We start from the raw sequence: 19597 nt of genomic DNA on the forward strand, positions 1-19597 counted from the left end.
AAGAGGTAAACCACCACAAAGTGTGTGTATCCTGCTCCTATGTTGGGGCGGTGGCGGGGCCCTTTGCATATCTGTGCTCAGGGGCCTATTGTCTCATAATCCGCCCATGGCTGAAGATAAATAACGTAATGACATTAAACTGAATTGAATAAGACCACCAGTATCTGTTCTGAAAAAAATAAATTAAGATTTAACAGCAGGCTTGTTCCTATCAAGTCTAACAGACTACATTACCCAGAAAGCTCCGCTGCAGTATAAATAGTAACGAAAGGGGCGTTTCCTCAGTGACATGTGGAGGAGGTAAGAAGCGGATTGTTGCCGAGGACGCATTCAGCTGTCAGAGATAACGCCGCTCAGCCTGCTCTTACCTGGAGTTTCACTACCATGGACTTAACCGAGGATAGCGCTGTGGAAATTATCCTGTGCTGACCCAATTCTTCACACGTTGCTCTCTCTCTCTCTGTCTTTGACGCCTTCTTCATCTCTGCCAGGTAAAGTCCTTCTCTATCAGTAGTTTTCCAGCCAGGGCATTGTTCATTTTGTCACTGAGCTGTGAGCATCCCTGTCAAGGAAGTAGCCCACGCGCTCATTTGTTGCTGTTGTTTTGCTGCAGCTCGTGCGTTAAAAGAACGAGGCGTTTTGACATTTAGTTTAGCTAGCAGAAATGTTTGGGTCCCATTTGCCAGCTCAGAAAACAGTTAAAATGTGTCACAAGACGCTCAAATCAATTTTAATATGATGGCAACGGGCTTTATAGAACAAAATACAAAGTTTGTGTAGTGAATGTGTTGTATGCAGTGGTGCCCATCTGAATGTGGGTAAATATGACCTTCAGTTTCATACGGACTAATCGATACTGTAGAATTAAACGTATACTTAATGAAAAATGTCATTAAATCAACTGAGACCTTAATGTTTGGTGTTACAGTGCTGCAAACTGCGAGTTTATATCAAATTTCATGCTAATATTATGGTAAAATTGAGTGTTTTATCAAGAACAGCATCCTTTCTAACAGAAAAAGAGCTGAGCACGTTGGTCAGGGTGCTGGGTTCACACAGGCTCCTGTTCTCTCGACCTGGACACAGACTGAAGAATGGTGACCTAAATTTAAGATGTACATGTTACACACAGCTAACAAGAGCACAGTGCTTGCACAGAGACTTAAATTTTAGTGGCAGGTGTGTTTAATTGTTTTATTTCTAATGTTTAGCAGTTTATTAATGCACAGTGGTGGTGTTAATATCTTTTTTTTTTTTTTTTTACTTTTTTCAAAATACACATAAGGTCTACATAATCTCTTTCTGAACAAATATACACGAACATTTATTACTGCAAAGAAGAAAGAAATATACACATCTATGCACACATATAGTAAAACAATAAAAAAAAATGGATGTCAGAGATTGAAATTAACACTGTTGTCAGGTATTAGTCATTAATATATATATCTTATTGACAGTTTAAGTGTTGCCATATTAAATAGACTATATTCACCCCTCCCTTCAATGAAAATTAACTTTTTCCTAATGTAAATGTTTCATCACATCTCTCTGCAAAGTTAATTGGGCTGGTTGGTTTTTCTGTTTCCAGTTTAACAAAATCAGTATCTGTGCCAACAATGTCACAGAACATATCATGTTATATTTGTTATTTGACAGCTTTATCATAACAGCTTTCACTCCGAACACTGTCAGATCTGGATCTGGTTCAAGTCGCTTCTGTATAACCAGACAGAGTTTGGTATATATTAATCCAATAATGATCAATCCATGTGCAGTTTCAAAATGTGTGCTCGTGAAGCCGATGTTCACATTGATCACAGGATGGATTTACTGTAGGAAACTTCTTGGACAGTCAGTGTTTATAAGTACAGTCTGTGTAATATTTTGAATTGCAACAACCCATGTCTGGTGCATACAGAAGAAGAATGGATGTTTTCTTTGGCCTTTCTCCACCTATCTTCCTTGACTCCCACTCCTAGGTCATCCTGCTAGGCCTCTCTCATATGGCCCAGCGTGGCTGTAAAGTCTATTTGCATCAGTTGGTCATGAATTTCAGATATGGCTCCTGTAATTGAGGGTTGGACAAAAACAATGTGTCTATTGTGCAATCAGGTGGCTAATTGGAAAAGGATGGAAATGTTCTTTCATCAAAACTCGGAACTCAAACTTTTTTTCTTGTAGTTGAGAAAATGTGGGAAAGATCTTGTCAAAAAATATATCTCATATGGAATGTATACCTTTGAGGTACCGCTGATGAAATGTCAAGTGAATCTATTCTTGTCTGTCAGCAGAGCTAATGCCGAACATTTCTGGTATATATGTCTGTATTTATGCTTTAAATTTAAAAGGACTGAACCGATATTAACAAAATACGCAGGACACATTCATAGAAGAGCAAAGATTAGCTTAAAAGCTCAGTTATAGATGTCTAATTGATTTTAGGTCATTGCTCTTTTTGTAGTTGTTACTCATGGTCTTACAGTAGATGGTGCTCTGAGGATGGCCTAAAAAATCAGATGTTTTGGACCCAGCCAGCCACAAACAGTCCACAATGTCATTTAAATAATGATGGATCCCCCTTGACAATCATAAGAGTTGCAGTTTACAAATTATTTTCAACTTGATCAGCTATTAACAACCTGTGTGTGCAGGAACATGAAACCGTACTGAGCAAATGTTTTGTATTTTCAGTTAAATGACAATAGCGGTTCCGGGTGTGTGATGTGACTGGGCTGTGCTGTATGTAGCAGCTGCTCTAAAGACCTTTTGGTGTCAATCTTTTGCAGGTGCAGTCAACCCTGAGGAACCATGTCGGACAAGATGTCCAGTTTCCTCCATATTGGGGACATTTGTTCCCTGTATGCAGAGGGCTCCACCAGTGGATTTATCAGCACTTTAGGGTAAGTCTGCTTGTTTTTATGTGGGTTGTTTTGACCCATTCCCTGCTTCCACGTCCCTGCTGAAGGATTCCAGGTGAGCGTAATAGAAGGATGGAGATTCAGACAGTGTTGATTCACGGTGCAGAATACACAACTATTAAACAGAAGAGGCTGCAAAATAAGTTCAGTAACTGTGTAGATTATTACATCACATTACATTTTAATGGATGGGGCAGTATAATGGATGGATTCATATGATGGAGTGATCTAATGCCTCTGTTTGTTTGATGGCAGTTACTGTCAACACACCCATTACCCATTTGTTTCCTTCACATTTTACAGTCAATAATAAGTCATCTGATTTCAGTGAATCAACTTGTTTTCAGGGGGAAAAAAAGTTTTTTTCAGTCGTGAGAATTTAGTCGAGGTATGCAGAGACAGAGACGGCATAGATTAATAGTTAAACTAGAGAGGGAGATGAAGAACTGCAGAATACCTTTCTATCTTTAAACACAGTATCTGGACTGAGCCCTCTTTAGACTCAAGCTCACAGTAATAGTCCATTTGCTCTGCTCTGCTGTGATTTATAAATTTAACAACATCTACATATTTGGTGGCAAGTCATATTTAGGATAGTGTATATGCGTTTTGTGAAATAACAGTTTCTTGTAATCCCATGTGGGATGGGCCACATGTTTGGCATGACACAGAAATAGAAAACTTAACTACTGTATAGGGGATTCTGTGGAAGAACAAATTAAAGCTTTTACAGCAGAACCCGATGAAGCTTGTTTTTTCAACTCTGAAGATCCCTTGACTCAAAAATGTTTTTATGCCCCTGAAATGTCTGCCATTTACTATACTGACTTGTATTTATGCAGAGTCAGTCGCAAGGGAGGTGTTTTCACTTTCCGTTACTGAAGGAGGAGTGTCTGTGCATTACCCTGAAAATCTAAAGATTCAAACGTACTGGGCAAACTAGATTAGCTATGTCACTGATATGAAAGCCAGTCGCAGTCTAATATGGGAAAGACGTATCGACGGGGGAACAGACTTTGACGCAGCACCCGCACCGGCAAAGAAACCTGGAACGTCCAGTGCACAGTGGACTTCTCAGTACAGAGAGCAGACTTTCCATTAGCTCAGCGAAAGTTTTGACAGCAAACATGTGATGTGTGATGTTTGTAGATGTAAGCCAGACCCTGGAGCTTCCTTCCACTGTCCACCAAAAACCCCATTGTAGCAGATATTAGTGTACATTTCACAACCATCTACACTGTCAGCCAGTGTTAGCCTACAAGCTAACAAGCTAACAAACAACATAAACCAGTGAAAGATGCTAACTACACTTAACATTCTGATACATCTGCTAATCGCCAGTTTTGGCACACGGCAGACTCCATCTGAGTATTGGTCTGACTGAGGCTCAAAAATGTATTGCTTAATGTCTCCAGTGTCTCTTCGTATGCTAACACTAGTCATCTTGATGCGCACTGCTCTTTCGCCCATCACTTAGTGCGAGCAGTGTTGGAGAAAACAGAAAGCAAAATCTACCACATGTGGTGGTGGGTGCGGCCAGGGCCAGATCCAGAATTTCTCAGTGAAGGAGGAAGAGTAAATGTGAGCCTTTTTGGTGTTTTTTTTTCTTTTTGCTTTTTATGTGGGAAAACCAGCCCCCAGGAAAGCAGCTTAGCCTTGCAGCAAATTTTTCCCAGTTATTGTAGTGAAAATATCCCATGCGGCCCAAAAAGCATTCTCCCCATAGACAACTATAAAAGAGACATCAATCCCACAGGACACCTTGAAATACAAACAAGGTCAATTATGATTCTTTCTATTATGAAGTTTTGATTCATGAAGGTTTTATATTTGTTAAACTTTCCTGGTTGTCTCCTCGTCTCCCCACATGCAGCTGTAGCTCATTTTGTTATGTTGTATTGTTCTTGGAAGAACTGAAACTGAAACTTCCACCTTACATTTACTGCCACTTGACAGCTTCACTGCTAATTTTTCCTCTGCTCTGATCGCTGACACCTCTCTGCTCTGAGTGCAGCCACGATCACACTCTCTCTTTTGCTAAAGCACACACACACACACACACACACACACACACACACTACGCAATTAGGCGCTACACTACTCTTACCAATTGACAACAGCTTGCCAAAACTTCTGTAATTCATCTGAAAGTTTGAAACCACGGTTCGGTTTGATACGGACTGAGACCACGTCTTTTTGTCAGACCATGGTATGGCTGTTTGGTCCGGGGGAGGTTTCACTCCTGTAATTTTGGTTTGGATCAAACTGAAAAGTGTACAAGTCTTGAGCAAACAAGGTAGGTGTGAAAGGGCCTAAGATAGAAGTTAAGTGGCTGAATGTTTTGGACCATCACAACTCGCCGAAAAATGACACGTTTCATGGTCGAGATTTGGTCTCCATTCAAGTTAGTGTAGGGCTAAACTGCAAGTTAGCTGCTCGGCTGGCAAAAGTCTTGCGTTATGATGTGGAAGCACAGCAAAATATCTAGTAAATTTTACAAATCGAAGTTGAAATTTTTTGGCTTCATGCGCCACTGAGCAACTTTAAAAGGAATGGATGGGGTCCCTGCCTCCAACGCTGTTTCCAGTTCTCTTCGTACAGCTACGGGAAGAACCATATTAAACAAAAGACTAATCATAGCAGAGTATTGCATACTTTACAACATGTCTGGAGGGAGAGTTTATGGTTAATGATTCCAACATTTAAAATATAATTGAAACGCACACCAAAAATTATAATGAGGTGCTGATCACTGGCAATAGACATGATTGTAGAGAACAAGTGTGGCACACTCTGGCTCCATTTGCATTTCTTTTATTTTGATGACGTTTCGGCCTTTGGGCCTTCTTCAAGATCATCATCATCATCATCAGGTGTGTAACAAAGGTGTGGCCCATTTTAACAGATCAGTACACCTGTGTCTCAGTATGCTTGTTGATCTTGAAGAAGGCCCAAAGGCCAAAATGTCATCAAAATAAAAGAGATGCAAATGGAGCCAGAGTGTGTGACACTTGTTTTCTACAATAATGACTCCTGTATGCCTGTTGCAGCTGCGGTCAGCCTATCAATGGGAAGGTGACTGTAGTCAAATGTCTATTGTCTCCTTATCTGGTTTGTCTTATCTGTGAATACGGAGCAGAATACTGAGTCGCTCTCGTTAACAATGCCTGACAAATATAAATGTGTGAAGAATAAGGCTATTTTATTTGAGAAGTTGAAGATCCTCTTGTAATCATTGCTCTCTCCTTTCCTTTATTTCCTTGATGTTCTGTGCTCAGTTACTGTGGCCTCAAATTACCCTGTCTCTTCCGGCTACATGCTGAGCACCACTTATTTAGGTTCCTGACGTCTTTCCTCCTGCCTAATTGTAGGCAACAAGTTAAAAGTGCATCTCATTATGTGCAAATTGAGCAAATCTTGACGTACAACTGACAGTAACAGAATCAGAAAGCTAAAAGATAGATAAAAGAGTGGGTGATCATTGATGTGCATGTTCCTGTCCAGCATATGTGACAGCATATCCAACATGTCTGGCTCCATTTTACGAACCTCATTGTCTTGCATTAAGCCTGTCTCTTTCCTATTTTATTCATGCTATATTCTGCCCCAAGGTGTTTGTTTTTCTTCTCCTGAGGTGAAAACTAACACAGCATTTGTGTTGTCACCTCCTTCCTCTCCTTTTTAAGTGCTGCAATCTTCCTCCTCTTGCCATGTCACTATTCTGTTTACCACTCTTCACCGTGCGGAGCCCTCCTCCTCGCTAGCTCTCAGAAACCATGCTCTTTCACAGTTTAGTGTGATGCGTCACCCACCATGGCAACAAATGTGTGCTCAGCTTTGAAGACTGCCACCATGACAGAGCTTGTTTGTCAAATCTCACATCTAGTGTTGTTATGCCTTGTAATCATATCCCGCCACTGCCACTGTGAGCGCTCACTGTTAAAAAGACGAGTATAGAGGACGCGTCTATAAATAGCATCATTACATTAGGTGTTTCTTTTGCTGTCAGCGTACTGAATGTGACCCCCTGAGAGACAGCTGCAGTCACCTGGACCACTGCTGGCTCAGAGAGGATAGTACCCAATGTCTTGATGCTGGGACAATGGGATACGACCATTATGCTGCATCCCAGAATGCAAGAGGAGGTTATTGACCTTGGACACAGATGACGCTTGAAACTCCGGTCCTCTTTGGACCTTGGCCCATCAGTGCATCAGTGTGATCAAGGCTCTTCATTTCCATAGAGGAGATTCTCACACCATGTGCTTTCTCCCTTCATCATCACAGTGCTCCTGCAGTGCAGGTTATACTGCATGAGCTATAAAAAGATGTAACTGACTGGACCAGCTTGAGCATCCTACTGAAATGTTTTATTTTTGCTGCTCTACTATCTCATAGTATTCCCAGGGGTTTCCCCAGAGCTCCTGGGTATGGTGGAACTACTCATTTCAAAAACATGTTTTACCAGCATATTACTGTAAGTATATTATGTGGAAAGACAAGGTGGAATAATGGTGCTAAATTAGATGACGATGATTTTGGCACAGTTGTTGCATTCTTTCACAAAGCCCAAGTTCCTCTCTTGGGTACAGGTACAATGATAATACAGTCTATTTACGTGTGCCCCAGTTTAGTCCTCAGCCTCCAAGGCATATTTCCTTTCATAATACTCAGTATATTAATGTCTGGGCAGAAATGCAGAGAAAACCCGTTACCTTTGCTCCATTTCTTTATGGCTTCAGAAAGGCTTTTTCCAACCCAGTCCAACCCATAAATGCTGGCACCGTATGTTTCTGCTAACCCTGGGTACGTTACATTTGTTCATTTATTAAGTAGGGGATATGTTGAAACTTATCATTTCAACAACACTGTGATTAATGTGCAGTTAGGTTTAGGCACAAAAACCACTTGAGTATGCTTAGGAAGAGATCATGTTTTGGCTTAAAATTGCCCTGATTTCGGGGGCACTTTCACGACTGGAAACTATTTTAAAAATCACGATTTATCGATCGTAGCGATTCTGAATATTTGAAACTGATTCAATACTTATTTCCCACAGTATCGGTACTATCTTCTCAATCTCTCCTCTCTCAAACAGCGAGTTGTTACACACACACTGCTGCAGTGTCCCCACCTTCTGTCACTCACTCACTCACTCACTCACTCACTCACTCACTCACTCACTCACAGTGCTGTCTTCCTCATCACTCGCCTCATTTGCTCCGGTTGCATATAGGCTTTTGCAGCATGGTTTTGTTTTGTCCTTTACTTGCACTTTATTACATTTTGAATGTGTGACAATCTCAGACCTTTAACATGTGCACCACAGCAGGAATAATATTTTAATTGCTGTTAAAGTTTTAATTTATTGTTACTTAATTTATTGGTTATTGCTGTACAGTCATTCTGCTGTTCTCTGCTACTAACCAAGAAAAGAAATAAAAGTTGTCATTGTCATGTTATAGTCTTATATGAATTTTTTATTTTTTTTTAATAAAAAAATTTAAGTTGTATACCCTTTTTCCTGTGGTATGGAACATGGTATTGGATATCGATACTTTTCAAGGTATTGTATTAAAGTTAGAAATTCCAGTATTGTGACAACACTACTGGCAAGTGGCAACACAGTTGTGTCTTGAACAAAAACATCCACTTTTTTTGGCACTACTCCTGCTGGAAAAACCGCAAAGGGTCGCTAAAAACAGCTACATTTGGTGGCTAAAAAGCTGCTGGAAACTCGGTGACAGGTTGCTACAAAACAACCAGTTTTGTTGTTTGTTGGTCTCGAACAATGGTTTGGCAAACATCTTACTCACAGCTGACAAAGCATCCACCATCCTCTTCACCTCCTAGTTAAATAATGTCAGTACATATACTACATCACGAAATGTTGATATGACTCATATAAAACATACAAACATAACATCTGCATTTTTTACAGGGACGTACAGCGCCAACATTTTATTTTGGTGAGGTTATCCTGTGTGGTGGTGTGCACGTCTCCAGTGGGTTGCAGAGATTTAGACAGTTTGAAACTTTAAACTCACATCTTGAAATTATACTTCTGAACTCTTAAATACTGAACTCAAGATCAACCTGATGTTTATTGTAGCTACACTAGAAACACTTTCTTTCTTTATCCTGTTATTCATGTGTTATGAATTAAGAAGCACAGGTGTTAGTAACACTGTTAACAATGGCTCTTCACTGTCCCAGTAAGCTAGGACCAGTACCAGGCCCCTGGAACTGATCGTTTATGTGGAATGCAGCCAAGCTGTTGAATACACATGAGATTTTACAGCTTTGTCGTGAATACCGTTTAACAGGATATAGTAACTGTAATGGTGTCTGTGAGTTTATCTGTCTGTAATTGCTGTGAACATGTAGTGTAGTATGTTATTGAGAAAAAAAAAATGAATCAAGAATACCATGATAGAAACTTGATACTTAACTGACAATTTGGAGTCAATGATAGTGTCAGGTTTTTTTAGGTTTTGGGTACACGAGCTGTATGAAATGGCAAAGTAATTCAAATGTGTGTTGGTTTCTGTTAGCCACATTATTACCTTCATTAGCACAAGGGTTATGTTATAACATTAATGTTTGATTATTGTTCATGTATGGAAAATGAAAGCTTTTAGAGGGTGAATTGAGTTTTAAAGTCTTAATAAGTTGCCTGTGTTTTGAGTGAATGACTCATTGTAATAATGGCTGTGTCCTCAGGCTTGTGGATGACCGCTGTGTGGTACAACCAGACACAGGCGACCTCAACAACCCACCCAAGAAATTTAGAGGTAAGGCCTCAAAATCTCTCCCTCTGACTTAATGATATGTTGGTCATATGGTATAGGTCAGGGAGTCCGGCAGTTTAAGTGTATTATGTCAAACATGATCTTTTTACTTATTGTCTATTTTCAAGCGTGATCTTTGGTGTTCTCTAAGACAGGTCAGCTGTAGTTTAACAGTTGGGGAAGCAGGTGTGCATTTGATTCCCCCAGAGAAAAAACAGGGTTTGGAGAGTAAATGAAGTGTAAAAGAAAAAGAAAAGAAAAACGCTTCACATTAACTTTGCTTCTTCAAACTTATCCAGCAGTTTCATGGTACTTTTACAAAAGGTCCCCACCAAGTATGAGCTAAAGGAATTCTCATCTGCTGAGGGCATTGCTGCCTATTCCAACAAAGACATTTTTGAAAAACACACACAATAGAAGCCTTTAGTGCATCAGTATTTGGTCAAACCATCCAAATCAAGGCTGCACAAGTATATAGACAGACACTGGCTTGTGCCAGAGCTTTTAATTTGGCCGCACATGTTGTAGATGATTGCATTACATAAGGGTTGTCTGGATGATTCTCTGTTAAGTTTTATGGGGCATTTGTGTTACAGGAGTATATATTTAAATACATTCATAATTCTGTACCAATAGCAGTTCCTTGTGCTGTTATGTCTTTACTAATTAGTAACAGTGGAGTAAGCTCCGGGTAAGAACCCCTTTTGCCTTTAGAGCTGCTTCAGTTCTTAAAGGCATTATTTTTGCACACAGTGATTTTGAAACCATACATTCATGCTGTGACCTTCCTCCTCAACCAAAAGGTGCTTCATTAGAGCTCAGAGTGTGACGATTTTGTTGCACACGTTATTAAAAATCTGTCAAGTGTGACTGAACATTTTCATTAGTTGCACCGGTGTGCTTGACATTTATTACATTGATGCACATAATGTGGAACCAAGTTCTGCTCAGAAACTTTTAGCTGTACGCTGTTAGCAACATGTGTCAAGGTTAGCATAACAAGCTGATTGGCGTTCCAGTCACTCTGCGGGTTCCTGGTACGCTACAGCAAAAAGGCAAGTTGTGTATAAGATGAGGACGGTGTGTCAGGAAAGTGTTTGTGTAGTGTTTGTACGGTGTTTGAAATGTTTCTTATTTTTATAATAAAAAATATTGAACAAAAATGTAAATGCAACACTTTTTTGCTCACATTTTTCACAGGTTTAAGTTAAAGAGCTAAGACTTTTTTATGCACTCAATAGATGTATTTCTCTTGAATTTTGGTTGCAAATTTTCTCAACTCTGTGTGAGTGAGCGGTTCTCCTGTTTCCAAGATAATCCATCCACCTGACAGGTGTGACATATCCAGTTGGTGATGAAACAGCATCATTACTACACAGGGCTTTCTTGTGATGGTCACAATAAAAGGCCACTCTAAATGTGCAGTTTGATCACACAGCACAATGCCTCAGATGTCCCAAATTTTGGGGAGCGTGCCATTGGCATGCTGACTGCTGTCCACCAGAGCTCTTGCCTGTGAACTTAATGTTCATTTCACCACCACAAGCCGTCCCCAATATTGTCTCTGTGAATTTGGCTGTACATCCAACCTGCCACACAACCGCAAACCACGTATAGCCACACCAGCCTTGGACCTGCACATCCAGCGTCTTCACCTGTAAGATCACCTGAGGCCAGCCACCTGCACAGCTGATGCAGTAATTGGTTTGAACAAATGAAGAGTTTCTGCACAAACCGTCAGATTCCGTCTCAGGGAAGCTTCTCTGCATGCGCCTTGTCCTCACCAGGGTCTTGACCTAACAGCAGTTTGTCATCGTAACTGACTTGAGTAGCCAACTACTCACTGTCAATGGTGTGTGGCACTTTAGAAAAGTGTTCTTGTCACAGATGAATCCTGGTTTACACTATGCAGGGCAGATGGCAGCCGGCGTGTATGGTGTCATGTGGGTGAGTGGTTTGCTAGTGCCAACATTGTGAACAGAGTGCCCCATGGTGGTGGTGGGGTTCTGATATAGGCTGGCAAAAGCTACGGACAAAGAACACAGGTGCATTTTATTGATGGCAGTCTGAATGCACAGAGGTACAGTGACAAGATCCTGAGACCCACTGTCACGCCATTTGTCTGCAACTGTGACCTCACGTTGCAGCATGATAATGCACGGCCCCATGTTGCAAGGTTCTTTACACAATTCCTGGAAGCTGGAAACATCCACTGAGCATGTTTGGGATGCTTTTTTTTCCCAATTCCTGTTAATATTCAGTGACTTCACACAGGCATTGAAGACCAACATTCTACCAGCCACAACTAACAACCTGATGAACTGTGAAGGAGATGTGTCGCACTGCAAGAGGCAAATGACGGTCACATCAGATACTGACTGATTCTTTGGGGTATCTGTGACCAGAAAATGAAGTGCTAGTCATGTGAAACCCTAATAAAGACAGAACTGTATATTTAGAGTGGCCTTTGATTGTGACTATACTAATGCACACCTGTGTAGTAATGATGCTGTGTAATCAGCAACTTGATATGTCACACCTGTCAGGTGGATGGATTATCTTGGAAAAGGGGAAGTGCTCACTCACACAGATTTTAACAAATTTACGACCAAAATTTGAGAAAAAATGATCTGAGTACATAAAAAGTCTTAGATCTTTAATTTTAACCTGTGAAAAAGGGGTGCAAATACAAAAGTGTTGCTTTGCTTGCTTGCTAAATCTTTGTTCAGTATATGAGAAGAAACGAACCCTTACATTTATTTTATTCTGGTTGCACAGAACTTGCACTGGTACATGACTCCTAGGGATATGAACAGCACCGTGACTTCGGTTTACCCTTACACTTCTAGTTAAGGAAATACCAATGTGTATGGGAACTGACAAAAAAGGTAATGCTTAAAATGTATCATTGTGCACAAAAGCAGTGGTGAAAGATTTGTGTGCATCTACATTCTGTGCTGGTGCGCCTATATAAAAAAAAAAAAAGGGTTACGTCCACCAGTGCATCCATGTCTGGAGCCTTGTTCACTGCATAAACATTTGGAAGCATTGGATTGAAATAAAGTCACTTTTGTATTCCTGAAACCACTTAGAGATGGCAGTGGTTATATTGGCACATCATCTGATTGGAAGCAATTATTTAATTGAATAATTGATTTGCCTTCAGACATGCTGCTTATTAGGAAAGAAAGGGCCTGGTGAAACATTTGGCATATGCACACTATTCCATGACCAACAGCTGTGTGTTGTACACAAGACAGGATAGATACATAAACTTGTCCAGTTTTTATGGCAAATTCCAACCCTGCCATTAGTCTGTAATAGAAATTGTTGATCATCTGAAAGGTAATAGCTAATGCAGTAGCTAATAAACAAATCAAATTGGCTGCCACTTTCTAGCAAATCATTTCTAGATGTTTTGGCAGGTATCTGAGTGAGGTTTTTCGTTAATTAGTTAAGACTGCCAGTGTCACTTTCATTTCCTATGAACAGTGTGCTTTCCAAATTGATTAAATGCAGTTTTTACACATGGTAAGACTTGCAGGACCTCATGTAACATGTCCCTGTCATTGTCATAGTTGGTGCACTCTTGAGTGTCATCCTTAAGTGATGATAATCACGAAGAGGATGATGCACTGACTGTAGAGGACTGTATTCTGTCACATTGCTAGGGACATTTTAACACAGTTTGATATCATTTAACATTTCTTTACATATTATTTGGGTTGGTCTTTAAAAAGCTAAAAAAAGAGTTGGTGGCCTTCATTGAATCTCTGAAACAGAATGATGTTGTCTGAAGCCATTCATGACTGAAAATGGAGATTATACTAAATGCTGTTGGCTGTTTGACTTAAAAGGACCAAAAAAGTGAATGACTTAGAAGAGAAGCCCTTTTCGACAGCATGCTGTTTGACATTGTTGGTTTATATCAGTTGCATGCATGTGGAAACTCCTTATAGTCCCCTCTTGAGAATTTGCAGTAAAATTTTGATATAAAAAATTTATTTAAAATGGGTCAGTCAGAATACGTTTGTAAAAACAAATGAACAGAGTTAAGAATTTGATTACTATCATTAGTACCATCCACAGCAAAGCGGGAACCAGCCTGATGTGCCACTGGCAATGTCTTTGCCAACTCAGCAGGAAACAAAGTAATTCATTAAAAAGAATATCACCAAAGCAAACAAAAATTGTTTTCCCTGCTATTCAGTGTTCAAATCTAGTTTCACACTGCCAGCAGGAGTTTGTAATTGCATCGCAGACAGCTGTCAACATTTATGAGCACTGCTCCATGGGCCTCTACCTGTGTGCCTGAAAGATTGTTCTGTATGGCGACTACATTACACCGATGAAATGTGAGGAAACGCCACAGCACATTGGTGCAGTGATTTGCATTGTCGCCTCACAGCAAGGGGTTTGAACCCTAGGGTGGGGGAGCCTTTCTGTGTGAGGTTTGCGTGTTCTTTCCTTTTCAGCGTGGGTTTTATTCGGGTACTCTGGCTTCCTCCCACAGTCCAAAGACATACAGAATCATTGGTGACTCTAAATTGCCCATTGGTGTGAATGTGAATGTGAATGTTTTTTTTTGTCTGTTTGTTAGCCCTCTGATAGTCTGGTGACCTGTCCAGGGTGTACCCTGCCTCTCGGCCAGTGACAGCTTGGATAGGCTCCACGACACCCACGACCACTAACAGGATAAGCGGTTACAGAAAATGAATGAATGAATGACTATGTAGCAATTTGGCTGTGATTCATTAAGAACTGTCTTTTTCATTCATATTATTATTAGAATTCCTAGAATATGTTGCTTGTAAAAAAGTGTTTGCCTGAGCCAGTTGAAATCATGGTACACACGCATGTGTGAACACATGATCGTATGGTACCACCACCGCTCCATTTTGAGTCAGGAAAATCCCTGAGATAGACATTTTTATTTTTTTGTCTTAGGGTGAAAAGTTTCCCAACCACATGGCAGACATTTTCAGATTTCTATCAAGACTCTTTTTTTTTGTTGTTGTTGTTGTTGTCGAGGAATAAGTAATGGCCTTGTAACTACCACATGCAGTGTTTTGATATGTAGTTTCAGGCAGAATGCCAGGCGGAGTTAAGTACCAAGCCCACGTCAGCAACCTGCCATTACATCTTAACATCTAATAACAGGCTCTAACCTGACAGAGCACAGATTAGCTACCAGCGAGCAACTAAAAATACACTATCTTTTGTTTTGTGAAGACCAAGAGCAGTTCTATTGTTGAGTTGTTTCAGCTCTCCTTACCCATTAAACTATTGTCTTCCATGATGAATGTATTGCTTTTACTTTGGACTAATTACAATCTAAATGAATGGTTTCTTGAGGCATGGTGACCTGCTAGTATGAAAGCTGGTTAGGTGACAAGTTTGACTCATTGCTTGATTAAGTGCCATGCTTATTTACAGACAATGAAAGAATGTCAGCTGCTTTATTTTTCCCATGCGGCACTGGTTCTACACACGGCCCATTCACAAACCTTTTTAACAAAAGTGTGTCTGAGCTGGGACCAGTTAGCCAAAGAGTTCTGAAGTTGTTTCACTCGAAGAGTTGCAGAGTCCCAATGAGGTAAAACGCTGGTGTATCTCAAGCTACAGATTTCAATGAAGTCTGAAAATGTAAAGAAAAAAAAAAACAGGCAGAAATGTTTTTCCTTTTCCGTCCCATATTCGGACACCACTTCATCTGTACCCCAGGTTGGGAACCAATGCCAATGGTCTGTAGGTGCAAATAACCATCAGCCAACTGATGTTGTTAGCCAGTAACATTTATACTGGTTTTAGAGGTCCAGTTTGAAGGATTAAGAAGCATATATTGGAAGAAATTAAATATAATATTCATAATTATCTATTATTATTTTCATTAGTGTATAATCATCTGAAAATGTGTTTTCTTAGAATGAGCTGTTTACATCAATATACCAAGCAGGTCATCTTCCATGCAGTCTGCCATGTTTTTTCTACAGTAGCCCAGAACAGACAAACCAAACACTGGCTCTAGATAGGGCCATTCAGCCTCAGTAGTTCTCCTACATGCTTGGCACACGGGAGAAATTTCAGTTCTGCACCATCACTGCTACTGAATCCTACATACTGGACCTTTAAGATCTCTATAAATGCACATGTGATGGATGGTAAGTGTGAAGTGTCCCATGTACAGTATGCACCACCTTAGCACAGGTGAAAGGGAGGAAAGCAATAGACCGAATCACAGTGTTTCTGTACAGAAACTTCTGTGTAGAACCCCCCCGCATCATGTACATAAAATGAAAGGGAGCTGAGCAAACGCTGCCTTTACTGATTACTTTTTAGCCACCTAAAATCAAAATCAGTAGTTTAAGTGTAAGCTATATTTGGAATGTTTTCAGCACTTAACCTTGCTGTCAGACAGCCCTTCTCTACAGGTAACTGAAGCTGTAATCTTAAGGCCATGAGACTCCATTAACAAAAAAAAAGTAATTAACTATCATTGTCTATCACTGCCTCCATTGTTTAGTGTGTAAGGTGAAGTGGAAAAAATATTCCAAATATTGTGTACACTTAAACTGATCTTTCTTTTGGGTGGGTCTTTTTAGGTAGGTTAAAATACGTTTTGCCGCGGCCCCCATGTTCATAGCAGTACATTGTTTAACTTATGTGCCTGATGCTAACAAAGCAACACAGTATATACAATAAGCACAGCAGCAATGTCAAATAGGTTTGACCATCGTGTTGACCAATATATATTTAAAGGTTACAGTTATGGCTGAAAATGACAATAACAATAAACATGTTTGCCGTCTCCCCAAAAGTGGTTTTCCCTTGTTTGGAATCTATCAGAAAAGTGCTAAACTGCATGGTAATTGTTTAGGCTGTATTTTGTATTTTTGTAGTGTTTTTATTAGAGTGCAGCACATTTTAATGTGTTTACACACTTAACAGTGTTTTGTGGTCCATTTCAACACCACCAGAGAACTGACTGCACTGCATTGCATTATTTCTCACAGCTGTCTCTATTTTTCTGGTTACTCTATGTATATCTGGAAATGGTGATTTGTAATGAGACAGCTGCTGTGTCAGTTTGTTGTGACAGTATGCCAGCGTGTGCCCTGTTCATATGATTTCGCAGCTCCAGTAAGTATACGCTGCTAGTTGGCTCACAGCAGGTGCAGAGTATGGCTGTTCATCAGAAGTGGGATTATTACACGTGGATTCTTTCTAGAACTGACACAACAGTTACATGACTGCTGGACTACAAGACAGCCTTAATGTTTGAATGGCACACTGTGCCCTGCTGGATCTTAATCAATTCATGACCAAAAGAGGTGCAAACAACATTATTTTAAACAATCTTAGAATGAGTTCATTCATAAAATAAGATGCATTTCCTTGTTCTCTCAAATTGATGATCTGCCTTACAGAATTTGCTTTCTGCATAACGCACTAACCGTAAGGTAGGTTTTGTCTTTCTTACTAAGCCAGCCACTTAAATCAAGACAGAAAAGAAGGTAATACACTGCAGAGCACAAAATTACTTTACTTTTGAACTAACTGAGTCAGCATGCACACTTTTCTTGGCCATATTAAGTAGGGATGCACAATAACGCTGGCATGTCACTGGTATTGGTATCGGCTTTCAAAAACGAACCAGCCAACATGCTTTTTCTTATTTAGCACAATGAATGAATATTACATACACTGGAAAGTATTGTATTTCAAGTCTCTATCTGCTGGTGGGCCATCACAATAAGGGTATTCATGCATAATATGATGTCAATTTCACCACAGACTTGATGGTTAGTAAAATTAGGGTTTGGTACCAAAATTCGGTACTTTTTGTACTTGGTACCGATTCACGTCGGTACTACCGAGTACTGATTCACTTAAAATGAATCGGTGCCAAATTTCGGTACCTGAGGTGGAGGCGGAGCGAGAGCGCATGACAATGGCGACAAAAAAAAATGTGCAGACAAAAGTTAACGTGCAGCACTGTTCCTAAATGTTCTCAATAAAATGTTGAAACTGAGAAGTTTACACTATGGGCCCGAACGACGCATAGTGTGTCCAAATTCACACCCGTTCTTCTCCGTGGATTTTCTCCGCGACCGTGTGTCATAGCAAGAAGCCACACATATCACCTGAAATGGCAGAACTGTAGCTTTCCGACAAGGCCAAGCACTTGTCGGTAATCCAATGTTTTCACAGCGAAAAAAATTGATAAAGTTACAATAAAATGATGTATAACAGAGCTTTCATACAGCTCTGCACACACATTACTGTTGGATGGATTACTCGTGAACGCAGGCTCGCACAGAAATGCCACGCATGTTACATGAAAGCGCAGGACCACACACATCATTGTGCTGTCATCCCATCACGCTCTAAATACAGATCAATTGTCTACAAAATAAAAACCTGACGAATTTCTTTACAATTCATTATACAAATCTTGTTATCAGTCACTTNTCTTGCAATAATGAAAAAATACTGGCAATCATGTCCGCCTGGCACAAACCACATGTTTTGGACAACTGTGAAGTGACAGAATGTCCCAGCATCATGGTTCTTATATTGCCAAATTCCAGAGAGTCTTCGCTCTTCATATATGGCAGAATATGTCAACTTCCAACTTGCCATGCTGAGATACATGTAAAAATGTAAGAATTTAGGCAAACAGATTTGTTTTTTTCATTGATATAAAAATGAATATAAAATACAGGCACATAGAAGGACATGGAATGAGGGCAAATCTGTTTAGCCCAGATTGTCCTGAAAAAACACAAGATATAACATGTGTATGTAGCCTTCATAATGACTGCGATATGAGCTTAAAAGTAAAGGCAGTAAAAATACCCCAAAAAGGCCTAGGGCCCATAGGGTTAAAAAGTACCGAAATAAGGTACCGAATTCCAGATACCAGTACCGGTACCATATCGGTTCAATTATGAACGGTACCCAACCCTAAGTAAATTTAGGGAGGGAAAGAAGTGTATATATCTATCAGTATCGGTTGTCAGTCAAATGAGCTGTTACATATTGGCATATCGGACATCGGCAAAAAATCCAACATCGTGCATCCCTATGCAAGAGTGTAATTTTCACAACCACTCAGTGGACGGCATCTTCTTAGAACTGCTCATGCCACTAAAATTAAATCTTAAGTGACAAGACTGGATTGTTCTTAATGGTGTACCTTTTGTGTGCTTATTACACACACACACACATGTGCACATGCACACACGCAAGCGCGCGACATACTGGTCTGAGGCATTGAGAAAGAGGCATGTTGGCTGCGATTCAAATCATTATTTTTTCTTTGTTGATTTGAGACGAATGTATGACTTTATGGCCCAATTATTCTGAAATTTTAGTTTAATTTAATACTGCACATTTTAGGGCTTTGACTTTGCTAGTTCACACCTGCTGCTGTTTTTGTTGCTCTCATTTTTCTTTGCATTGGTTGTCATGATTTTGAAGACTATTACCCTGCAGACCTTAAAGATTCAGCATTTTTTTTGACTGACGCACCAGTGTGCCAGTTTTCAACACAGTTGACTTGAACTCATGAACCTCTGGTAGTTGCCTAATATTGCTTTGAAAATGGCTAACTGATTTTACCAGTTCATGTAGAAAGACACTGGGTACGTCCCAAGTCTCTTAATTTTATACTGCTAACTCCTAACTCCTTACTTGAACTGGAAGTAATTCGAGGTCCGCCATCTTTAAGGCCGTCTCATGTCTCTTATTCCCGCCAGTAAGGAGTTAGCGTTAGGAGTTAGGAGGGATCTGTTAGATGCGATGAGTAAGGCAACACGAGAGGTTCCTAACAGGAAGTCTTTTTCAGCTTGAGGCCCTGACGTATAAATACCCGCCCCCTAC

The 19597-nt window shown here is 40.1% G+C and overlaps 1 protein-coding gene across 1 annotated transcript in view; it reads left to right on the forward strand.

Moving 5' to 3' along the window:
* Window positions 1-353: 353 nt before the first annotated feature.
* itpr1b (inositol 1,4,5-trisphosphate receptor, type 1b) overlaps window positions 354-19597 on the forward strand; it is a 130734-nt gene continuing 111490 nt past the window's right edge. The window contains exons 1-3 of the mRNA XM_050039318.1: window positions 354-491; window positions 2790-2903; window positions 9645-9715. Coding sequence (XP_049895275.1) covers window positions 2812-2903; window positions 9645-9715 — 163 coding nt within the window. The 5' untranslated portion in view covers window positions 354-491; window positions 2790-2811. The remainder of the gene's footprint in view (window positions 492-2789; window positions 2904-9644; window positions 9716-19597) is intronic.

Source organism: Epinephelus moara, chromosome 24 (genome assembly GCF_006386435.1).
Source record: "Epinephelus moara isolate mb chromosome 24, YSFRI_EMoa_1.0, whole genome shotgun sequence".
Lineage (NCBI taxonomy): Eukaryota > Metazoa > Chordata > Actinopteri > Perciformes > Serranidae > Epinephelus > Epinephelus moara.